Source organism: Cariama cristata, unplaced genomic scaffold (genome assembly GCF_000690535.1).
Source record: "Cariama cristata isolate BGI_N322 unplaced genomic scaffold, ASM69053v1 scaffold1239, whole genome shotgun sequence".
Lineage (NCBI taxonomy): Eukaryota > Metazoa > Chordata > Aves > Cariamiformes > Cariamidae > Cariama > Cariama cristata.
Window position 1 is genome coordinate 9,850 of NW_009637167.1, and position 11,106 is coordinate 20,955.

General features: G+C 42.0%; 1 protein-coding gene across 1 annotated transcript; it reads right to left on the reverse strand.

Annotated features, from left to right (window-relative positions):
* Positions 1 to 224: 224 nt before the first annotated feature.
* SCPEP1 (serine carboxypeptidase 1) lies at positions 225 to 9,858 on the reverse strand. The gene is made up of 12 exons (XM_009708166.1): positions 9,784 to 9,858; positions 8,763 to 8,852; positions 7,690 to 7,845; positions 7,143 to 7,217; positions 6,865 to 6,937; positions 5,803 to 5,840; positions 5,491 to 5,619; positions 3,744 to 3,828; positions 2,807 to 2,920; positions 2,016 to 2,153; positions 415 to 578; positions 225 to 290 (listed from the first exon to the last, which is right to left on the reverse strand). The coding sequence occupies exons 1-12, from the start codon at positions 9,856 to 9,858 to the stop codon at positions 225 to 227; spliced, it is 1,203 nt and encodes a 400-aa protein (XP_009706468.1).
* Between the last annotated feature and the right edge of the window lie 1,248 nt (positions 9,859 to 11,106).

The following is an 11,106-nucleotide window of genomic DNA, read 5'->3' on the forward strand; positions in this document are numbered from 1 at the left end:
GAACAGTGCTAAGGCAGCAAATCACAGCTTACAAATTCAAAAGCAACAACTCATTCAAGGAAAAAAAATGGCTTTCCATAAGCACTTGCACACACTATCAGCAAGACTGAAGAGGTTATGTGTCCAAACAGCCATTGTTCCTTCTGCGGCTTATTCTTCTGGACTCACATTCTGCAAGAGCACCGACACTCAAGAGGAAGCCATACCAGCTGGCCTCCCCTTCCCTAGTCCTGCTGTTGGGTCACCATCCTGACCATTTTCAGTGCCATCTCTCCTTGATCAGACGGTACCTAGGCACAGAGATGACAGCACATGGTAAGCAGCTGCTATAAGGAAGAAGACAGCAAGCATATATGCATCTTCAGTTTTCTTGCCCATAATGGTGCCTCCCACCCCAAGAAGTATATTATTTACCATGTGCCCAGCCTTAAGAATCCAGAAGAAAGCGAAGTTCTCGTAGGCCTTGTGGAAAGCAGCTGTCTCAGTGGATTCTGGAGACACATAGAGTGCCTTCCACCTTTGCTGGCTGAACTGGTCCAAATTAGGCCATTTCAGTTTCCGGATCCATGCCTCCTGCCCTGTTAGAAATAACAGATATGCTTGATTACCAATACTGACATAGCAACTTGGGAGTCCCAGTTCAGCTGGATGCCCACTGTACTAGATACCTATACAGCAGAGTTAGCGGAAAGTCTCTGTGTGCTCAGATTCTAAAAACAATTTTGCTATGCCTAGGAAAATGACCATGGCTGTGTTCAGGACAAGCTGAAACAAACCAATGGAGGGAGAAGGGAAAAAGCAAACAGTGAAGATGTACACAAAATGGACTTATGATTGCACAAGTTGAACACGTGCCTCTTAGAGGCTCTGCAGCCCTAGCAATTCTGATGTATTTTGCTTTACTCCTCAAACACCCTGAATGTCCTGCCATGGAGAAGAATCAGCCACAACAAATCCCACTACTGGAAATCAGAAGAGATACTGCTTCTCTGTTACAGTTAAGAAGAACCAGGAAAGGTTTTCTGTTTTCAGGTGCCTGCTAGAGAAGGTAGCAGTCAAGGCAGCAAAAACACCAATTCCAAGACACCAAGGGGGACAAAGCTTCAGCCTACCTCTGAACTACTTGAAGAATTTACATATTAACTGCAGTTCAATTTTAGCTCAAAATGTGACAAACTGAAGCACCACTAACTGCTCATCTGTTTTAACAGCCTAAATATTCTGTTTCCTGATTTATTGATTGCTATGTTGTTCATGAAGGGCATCTGAATATCTAAGTGGGCAGAGACAGACAAAGGATAAAGCCTTTTGCAACATATGAAGATTTTTGCTGTGTCTGCAGATTATTTAAATCAATAAGAAAAGGTGAATGGAAGAGAGCATGGCAATCTCACAACATGACGTGTTTCAGCAACACTTGGCCTGGCTCCCAAACTGCCGCTTGATCAAGCCTGTATCTCGCAAGCAGCAAGGGACAAAGCCACCCTCCCTGATTGATTACCAACACCCTTCTTCCATCTCACCTGGTACCATGCTCTCTCCTGCAGGTCACTCAGTGAAGGCTGTGCACAAATCTGTAGCAAGATATGACTTTTGCCCCAGAGAACAGGATCTTCAAGGTACAGCAGTAGAGAGGATAATCTCCACGTATTTATTCTTCTGTCCTCACTCTTCATTGACGAATGAGTGTACATACATATATATGTGTCTATCCAGAAGAATTAAGCGAATTATTAGCTACCTACTTACTTATGGGCTTCACTGAAACAAGCAATTATTGGTGGTGTAGATCCATTTCCCACAGTATAATGGAGATAATGGAATTGCCTCTCTCAGATGGACGTAAACAACACCTACTAAGAGCTGCTCATTTATGACTGTACTATTTAAGGGCTGCCAGTTAGACAGGAGATTTGCACAGAAGACTGAAGAGATTCAGGTACCAATACTACTGGCAACTTCACATTCTACTTGTCATGTGTCCTGTTCCCAACCCCAGTGAAGAAGTCCCTTACCCATGGTGTCAACAATGAGATCCAGCTGCCCGTTATAGACTGTAACATTGACGTTGGCTGCCAAAAGCTGATCAACAATATCAATGACAGGTTTCATGAAGTCCTCAGCCATGTTCTCAAAGACATCTCTGGACTGACCTGGTTGGAACCAGAAAGAAGACAAACTTACACTGATGAAGAATGTCATTCCCAAGCTGGGACAGAAGCAATTGGCTAAAGGTTCTAAAATGCAGTTCACTGCTGCATAAAAACCAGTCCTAGCCCAAAGTGGCAGCCAGTGATTTATCAGTCTGAGGAATTAAAGAGAATCAGAAAGCAGCCACACTCCCACTGGAGCTCACAGACAGCATTGTAGCTTCTGGTTCCTATTTTACACATACAGGGTGCTGGCATCAGTCCTTTAAGCTTTCCTTTGTTTTACACCCTTCCCTCCACACCATGCAGCATTACATGATATCAAATTTCTGGCAGAGAAAAACTGACAGCAATTTCAGCAAGACTGCATGAAAGACAGAAACCAGCTGCTGAGATATGGAGGATCTTCCTCCTCCTCCTGTATTTTTAGCTGCTTGGCTAAAGATAGCTAGAAGCAGCAGAATCAGAACCACATCCGGTCCCATGGGCCTGTCCCACTATATGTTCATTTCTGAGAATAAGTCCTCTTCTTAGGCCCAAGGATAACGACAATTTAATGTGACTGCTTACTACAGTAAAGTATCTTCCTATAGACTGCAATACTGTAAATGGCAATAATGGACTCATTAGATGCACGCTAGCAGGCAGGAAAGTACCTCCCCATTTCACACAGTCAGGAATAATTTTTAGCTTCTTTCTGATGGGTCCATTCATCAATTCATTTAGGCTGTCCTTATGCATATTTCTGACATGGCGTTGGTAAAGTCCTACTGAAAAAGAGAGAACACACTTTGGTTACTGGCACACTTAAGACAGTCTGCCTGCATAGATAACAATTTTCAGTGTTACAGTCATGGCCAACAAACTCTTTTCTAATGAAAATGCAACACCAGAGAGAGATTTTCTTACTTTTACTAGAAACCACTGAAGTCAAGCCTTATTTAGGTCAGCAGATGATATGGGAAGAACCCAACCACCCATCTCCACTTTTGGCTAATACAGCACTTTTTCAGGGGACCGGCTTCTGCTTTAGCCACTTGGTACAGACACAATTTCTTCTTCTCAACAGACCAGTTATTTTTGTGCTGCAGTGCTTTACTTTTGGGAGTTAACTGTGCCGTTCACTTTCCCTGCTGGAGCCAATAGGAAGAGATACAGAGCTTGAAAGAAACTCTATACGTATGTTTTTCACATTGATGCATAAACATCATGGAGCAAAAGAGTCTAATAAGACTATTTATATTGATGAGACATTTTTGTGTGCTCACTTGAAGACAGAAATGAAAGACACAAAGAGGAACCAACTTAAAGGTCATAAAACTATGTCGCAATTATACTGACTACTTCCTCAGTCTAATTTGTGCAGGATGTATAGGTGGAGGTGTAATCTATAGAAGGGTTGTTCCGCATTCCTATTTATCCCTATTTATGCAAGAGTAAACAAGTTCTGCTCAGGAGAATATCAATATCCTTTGGATCTGAAGGCCCCATTTTAGGGATGTGCTAAATTGAGGCTGTTCCCACTATCAGAGCTGAATAATCACGAATGCAAACATAGGGCCACAGAAGCTCAAGTACTTAAACGCAACTTACTGAGATGGAGATTTTCTTGTTCATTTGATTTCACTTCTGGAACCTCCTTAGTCATGATGTTATAAAAGTTCACATTGTCTGTGTTCTGAAAACACAAGATAATTTCAGTAATACTGTAACAAAAACATTTCTTATATGAGGAACAGACTCTCTTCCAAAAAAAGAGATAAGTAAATCCTACATAAAGGACCCTGTGACCTGCCATTTTACCTACACGTCAAGAAGACACTTATGGAAAAACTTTGGTTCTACATTTGCTTTTAGAAGTGGGGAAGAGATTTCTCAAGTCTGTATTGTTCACACATGGGTTGTGCCAGAGATGCTATTTACTTCTCTGAAACGGACGTGAAACTACAGGAAGCCTTACACCCTGCAAATGACTGCAGATTCTTATTACTCATTCTAGAGAGCTGCAATGCCAGATGATGCTTTCAAATGGTGTTTTCTGCTAGATGTAGTCTAGCCTGATGCTGCTTCTTGCTCAACATCCTCCTAGTCTACAACCCTTCAAAATCTGAAATGCTTCCCCAAGAACATGGTGACAGGTATCAGCCACTTCTCTGTTGGAACTACTGACATCTGGACACATCGAAGAATTGCAGAATGGCAGCTCTGATGCAAACAGCAGACTACCTGCATCCAAAGGACAAGGGTGATCAGTGTTGCCATTAGAGAAGTTACTTGAGATTCTTGAAGCCCTGGTTTATTAATTTTTTAAATTTAAAAAAGTTCTGATGCATAGGTCAGAAATCAGCTCATAACAGCAACCCTAGAAGAAATGAAGTGCCTGCACCCTGACAGCAATATCACAGCTGGGAGGAGAAGACAAGCAGACTTGAACAGAAAGGCAAAATGGGAACCACAAGTTCCTGCCCAACAGTAAGAAGTGAAACCAACTATATGCAAGGCACTATCAGTTATGAAACAAAACAAGGCCAGGCTGGATCAGGCTTTGAGCAACCTGGTCTGGTGGAAGGTGTCCCTGCCTGTGGCAGGGGGGTTGGGGCTAGATGGGCTTCAAGGGCCCTTCCAACCCAAACCATCCTATGACTCCTTGAAAACAAATGGAAAAAAAGAGCAAGAAAAGAAAGAAGCTCCAGATTAGTCCTTCCATTTGAGGAAGCCACAGCCTTACTCGCACTAAAACAAAAACACAACAAAGAATGAGATTTTGAAGCAACCCTTCAACAGGAGAAAAAAAAAAAAAAAGGCAAAACTTTATGTATCTTTTAAGCTGGAACTTGCTAAGTAACAAGATGCAGTAACCCACAGTAACAGGGCATAACTTGAGGTTCCTTTCTAACCTGTACAGCTATTGTAGTTCTTTAAACAGAGATCTATGCTTAAGTTGAAATTCGTGTCTTGCTGGATGCAGTTTTCAATATTCAAAACAAAGCTTTCAAGGAGACACAGCTCGTTTAAGTTGAAACTGGGCTCTAGAAATCAATGGGACTAGTTGCATGCTAAAAATTAAGCATCTATTTAAGTGATGTGCCAGGTTGAAACCTTGATGCAATACTGCAAGCCCACATGGGTCGCCCTACTCACTGCCTCTTACAATCACACAGTGGTGCACAGCAAACAAACAGCTCTTTTACATCAGCACTAGGATAAAACAAATACTGGCAAAATAGACTGGGCAGTGGGTTGGAGAATTCATGCCAACCCAGTGCTCATAGAAAGGATAACCTGAAATTGTGTGCTTCCCCAGGCACCAGTTATTAATGCGGGTCAAAGAAGATCTCACCTCTTCAATGATGTCTTCAGCCTTGCCCCAGAGCACTGTGGCCTGCCCATACTGATTTTTATTTATTGCATCCATTATTTCTTTGGCAACAGCAGTCACCTCTGCTAGACCATTATCATCAAGGAGGGACTGGAAGACAAACACAAAGGTGGACAGTTTTAATTATAATTTCACATTCATTTCTCACTAACAGTCTCTGTGCATTCGAGGTTTTATTCCAGCTAAGAGCTAACCTTAAAAATCAACATCCATTTGTACTGCATGGCAGCACAAGTAATCAGGTGAGGATGAAGAGTTTAAGAAGGTACTTACAGTGCTGTAAAGGTAGGGTCCCCAAGACAGCACAGAGTCTAAAGAAACAGAACAGATTTCAAACATGGAAGTTTTTGACAGACAATTTCCTTTACTTTTCCTTTATTGTAGCAAGAATGATTGTGACAGAAATATATGGAGATGAATTAATCAGTAAAAAGGTACTGTCAGCTCAGTTTAGCCCAAAGGTTATGTACCACAGAGCAGGTTCTTTGCAAATCCTGAGAACCAATAAAAGCACTGCAACATCATTAGCCCCTAAACATTAATCAGTGACATTTATTTAAAGCATCAGACATGTTCTTACCAAAATGTTCTCACCCCAACACTGAAGTACATTGCTAGATTGCTAGAGCATGGGGAGAGATCTGAAAAGTGAATGGGTGTTGTCCAAACTGATCTGTTTGTAAAAGTTACAGGGGGAAAAAAAAAAATCTAGTTATAAAACAGATTTGTTTTATAACACATTTTTTTGTAAGGTCCCAGGGATCAGCTGATAGGAGAGAGAGGGCAGTTTGCTTGACATTGTCCCATGCTGCAAAGAACCTGTGAAGCCTGCCCTTGCAAATCTCATTGAAGGACCAAGAGTCCTTTAATTTGGTTTTCGTCCTCCACCAGACACACCCCCTATCTCTTCCAGGTTGGTAAGCACATTAGTTCCTCAGCACAAGGTCTTGTGAAAAGAAAGAGAAAACCTCAGTTGCAAACTTGTGAATCATTTGGTGGCCACATTTTAAGTGCAATACTCTTACCAAAACATCTCAGAGGCTGTAGAGATGTGTAGGGACATTTCACCACCACCCCACTTCAAATACAAGTATGCTTCTCACTGACTTTGCTCTCTGACTTTTCATAATCTAGATACATTCTAAAGGTAGATTCTTCAATCACAGCTTCCAATGTTGAAATATTTCTTTTTGATTTACTAGACTCACTACAGACTTAATTCATTTAAGGCACAGCTGCCATTTTTGACTCTAGGTACCCACGGAATGATAAAAAAACCCAACAAAACAAAACAACAACAACAAACCACCCACAGTCTGAGGATTTTAAACTTACCCAAAGGAGAAATCCAGGAGTCTCCAAGAGCAGTCCCCATAAAATTGCACTTTATGGTCCCTTTTTGAACAGCCTTGGTGAATAAAAGGAAAAACAAACAAACAAACATATCAACTTTTAGTTAGATATTCACGACTCTACAACCAGTTTTCTTTAAGTGAAAAAAATAAGTAACAGTCTGAATTAGGCAATAGGGGCAGCATATTCCAGGAAATATAAGTACTTGTAGAACACCACATTTTAAAGTGAAAAGTGAACGACATCCTCCAACTACTTACCTCATGCAGCTCTAAAGCAATGCCAGCAGCCATTTTACCTCCATAAGATTCAGAAAATATGTAGAATGGGATGGTCTGGAGAGAGAGGAGCCACAAAATGAACTCATCGGGCAGAGGATACCTCCAACCGTCTCCCACAGAACCCAGGCACCGGCTGTTCACCTCTCACTATCAAACACTGGATATTTTTCAGATTCTAAGCTGCAGATAAGATTTCTGTAACATCCTGGTGTAATTACTGGGAAAAGGTTTGAAGCAGGCATTTCAGTATTTTGGAACTAGAAACAGCCATGATCCTATATGCTTCTTGGATCGCATAATACACAATAATACACCCCCTTGCTCATCTAACTAGCGCCAAACTCAAGATACAACTTCTGAACTGCTGGAAATAAGAGGCAGTGGCTATACCTGCACTGACTCCCACCAAATGCATGCCACCCAATAGCAAACATTGCCCATCTGGAAGTCTGTTCACTAATTCTTTTTGAGATCTGTTTAAAAGCAAGGAAAAATAGGATTCTAACCAAGAATTCAATTCACTTACCTGGAATTCTGTTCTATATGTGAAGAATTCTCCAAGAAAGACCATCATATCAGAAACTACTGTGGTAAGGTTTTTGGCAAACAAGCTACAATCATCCACATAACTGAATCCAGTGCCCACAGGATTATCCACAAACAAGATACTGGCTGCCTGCAACTGTACAAGCAGAAAAGTTTGTATGAAACCTCAGTTCAGCACCAGTGAAAACCTTAGTTTTGAATGCACAAATGATTAACTGAACCACGAGACCTCTGGCCCTGAAAGAACCTGCAGAAAAATTAGCTGCAAGTCCAAAAGAGAGCATGGTACAGGTGAGACTTGTCTGTCAGAATGTAAAATAACACATTTTTTCTTTTGGGTTGCTGGGCTTTTGTGAAATTGCTATAGCAAATGCTATAGTTGTATAGTTATAAGTGTACAACTAAAATCAGTAGATCAGCACAGAGAGCTAGCATGGCTCAAAGCAGTAAGGCTCACAAATAAAGAGGAACAACATAAGGTCTTTCAATTTGCCCAATCCGCAACAAAAAAGGCTCCCAAAAAATCCCAGTGATCCAAAGGCAGATCACCCATACGATCTAGGGAACTCCAGAGGAGTTAGACTACTGGTAGCTCAGAGCACAAATACATTTCATTAAATAAACGTCCACCTTCACAGGCAGCTGAAATTTGTTTTCCCTTGAAGGCCATACTGGACTTGTAATTACGAGCCCTAGGTTATACGTTGCCAGCCATCCAGAAAAACCTCTATGACTGCATGCAATGAAGCTATGATCTGAAATAACATCTTTCTAGAATTTCTCTGCTCCGTGTTTCCCAGACATACGAAATTCACAAATTCATGGAAGCCCAGAGATACTCCATTAAATCAAATCAATAGGTTTATTCTTCAGTTCTTAACAAGGCTATTCCTATAAGACAATTTATTAACCACACTATTTTAAGATGAAATATTATAGTTCTATTGAACTTTAAATGAAAACTGTTCTGTGCATTTTTGCATAGCAATCATCTGCTTACACAAGCAACAAACATTTGTGATCAGTAATTAGAAGCTGAACTCTCTACTATACCCAGGTTGTATTTCTTGGTTTCATTTCTTTGTCTAATGGACCAATCTCTTCAAAATTCCCAAATCCACAGCCTGAAGCTCCAGGACCTCCCTGTGGGGAAATACCAAATGACAAATAAGTTAAAAGGCAGCATGGTACAGATATGACAGACAGGAGAAAAATAAAAGCAAGCCAGTAAGTAGAATGACAAACTGTAAGTTTAAAAAAAAAAAAAAAAAAGGTTTTTGCACTACTCTCTTCCTCGTCCTCTTTCGTTATGTGTTCAAGTGCCATTTCTGAAAGCAAGAATTTAAACAGCAAAGTAATCACCCACTTGTGAAAGCATCTAATGAGCTGCATGCTATGTGAGTGCAGTTTGAAAACCCTTCCCCTTATTCCCTTAATACTTGAATGCAAAAGTTAACTACCTACAGAGGCTTGCAAGTCATTAGTTTTATCAGCATATACAGCATGTGCATTTCATTCTGAAGAAATAACCCAGAAAGAAAAAGAGCAAGTCATCAAGTGATTATATTCAACATTAACTTCTGAAATGTACTGCTGGAGGTGAATGTGGAGCACACACCACTGCTTTTTATCAAACTGTGATTGAATGGGACCAACCTCTAAACAATCAGTCTCACCTGTTTCCATTTAGAAATCTTTCTATATCTCTGATTATTTACCTACTCTCACTCTCTCTGAACATTGTTTAAACCATAAGCTCTTCAGGAAAGGAGCTGCGATGCTATAATGTACTTGCAGTGTCTGGCACAAAAAGCACTACTATTGTATGAAAGATAAGAACAACCTCTAGTTCTGCAACTTAACTCAATGAAAGGTGAGCAGTTGAGGACACACTACAATTGCAGAATGATATTTTCATTATTTCTTCCTAACCTGAATACCTCATTAATGAGGCGAATAATTTAGAATCAGACAATTTTTAATATTACTTCTGTACAGCTGCAAGGTGCCTATCAGACTGAACCAGGCACAGATGGAAAGAATTATCATTTAAGTGTCTTTCACCAAAGCTTACCTGAAGCCACAAGATGAGAGGTAATTCTGTGAAGTCTTTGGTTGGGTTATTTGCATAGTAGAGCCACCAGAACATGTGGGCCTTACTTCGAACTTGCACATATCCCCACAGCTCTTTGGGCTCTTGGGATTGCCTCAGAACTACACCTGGAGGGGAGGGTAATAAAAATAAAAATCAACTAGGTAAAAAGGCTCAGCTTTGGGCTTTCCACTAAGTTTGTTCCAACGCATCACATTTCAATCTTGGGTGTGATAATTAGAAGTGCTTCCATTAAACAAAATTACTATAAGAAACCTGCCTATACTTACACCCACACACATATGAGTTATTATCAATGAATGAAGTTAAGTGTGTAATTAAATGCTTACTTATCAGGGCCTGACCTTAGAGTTGCTCCCAAAATAGCAGGCCAATAGCTCTGATAATTCTATCAGGGAAACATTTAAAGTCTTTTCAAGGCTGGGGCTGTAAGCACAGCCCCACTAGACACAATGGAATAACTGAGACCAGCTCCAGGGGCTCCTTCAGGGATCCAACACTTTGATCTTGTCTCTGGGAAGATCAAACCATTTTACAGTCCCCCCCAAGGAGTGTAAATGCAGGATAGATGGAGGGTGACTTCTACACAAACCCAAGATCTAATCCTAAACTCAGTTAAGTCAGTAGAGTGTCATGAACTTAAGCAGTCAGTCTATTCTCCGTCTAGGATACGGACACTTTCCCAGAAACAGACCTTTGAAACGACATCCTTTAACCTTCTCAGCTGTGACAGAAGGCAGCAGTCCTCCAGGGAGGCAGCAATAAACCTTTTTCAAGCCCAGCCCAAAGAGAGTGCCCGGCCTTTGCTGATCCAAGGGCAGGGCTCCCAACAAGTTATTCCGTGCGGACAGCGTCACACGTTCCCGGTCAGCCCTCACTCCGACAGCGGTGACAGCCCCCTCCAACAGCTCCCCGCACCCCCGACCCGAGGGGTCTCGCAGGTGAAACACCGCCCACGAGCAACAGGCCGGGACCCGCGCTGCTGGCAGCGCCGCAACAGTCTCCTGCTTGCAGGGGCGCTGGCTTGCACGGCTTCCTCATCATCCCCCGCGGCTGCCAAGCAAGGGGAGAGGGGCTGGGGGGCTTTCCCAGGAGGGACAGATGGCAGCTCAGGGTAAAACAGCGATGAGGAGCGCTGCTCTGGTTTGTGGGGAGCCTCTCCCACCCAGTTTACCCACGTGAGTCAACTGGGACCTGAATTTTCACGTTCCTCCTCCAAAATGGTTCCCTAGGGCTCCAGGGAGCGCAGACCCCACTCACCCCGGGTGGGAGCAGACGACTCCC

Bases quoted from the DNA above. Each gene is read 5' to 3' on its own strand.
- SCPEP1 (XM_009708166.1), bottom strand. From the start codon at position 9,858: ATGTTCTGGTGGCTCTACTATGCAAATAACCCAACCAAAGACTTCACA. The intron at 6,938-7,142 runs GTAAGTAGTTGG...TTATTCACCAAG, and splicing joins TTGCTTTAGAGCTGCATGAG to GCTGTTCAAAAAGGGACCAT. The intron at 2,921-3,743 runs GTAAGTTGCGTT...TCTCTTTTTCAG, and splicing joins ACAAGAAAATCTCCATCTCA to TAGGACTTTACCAACGCCAT.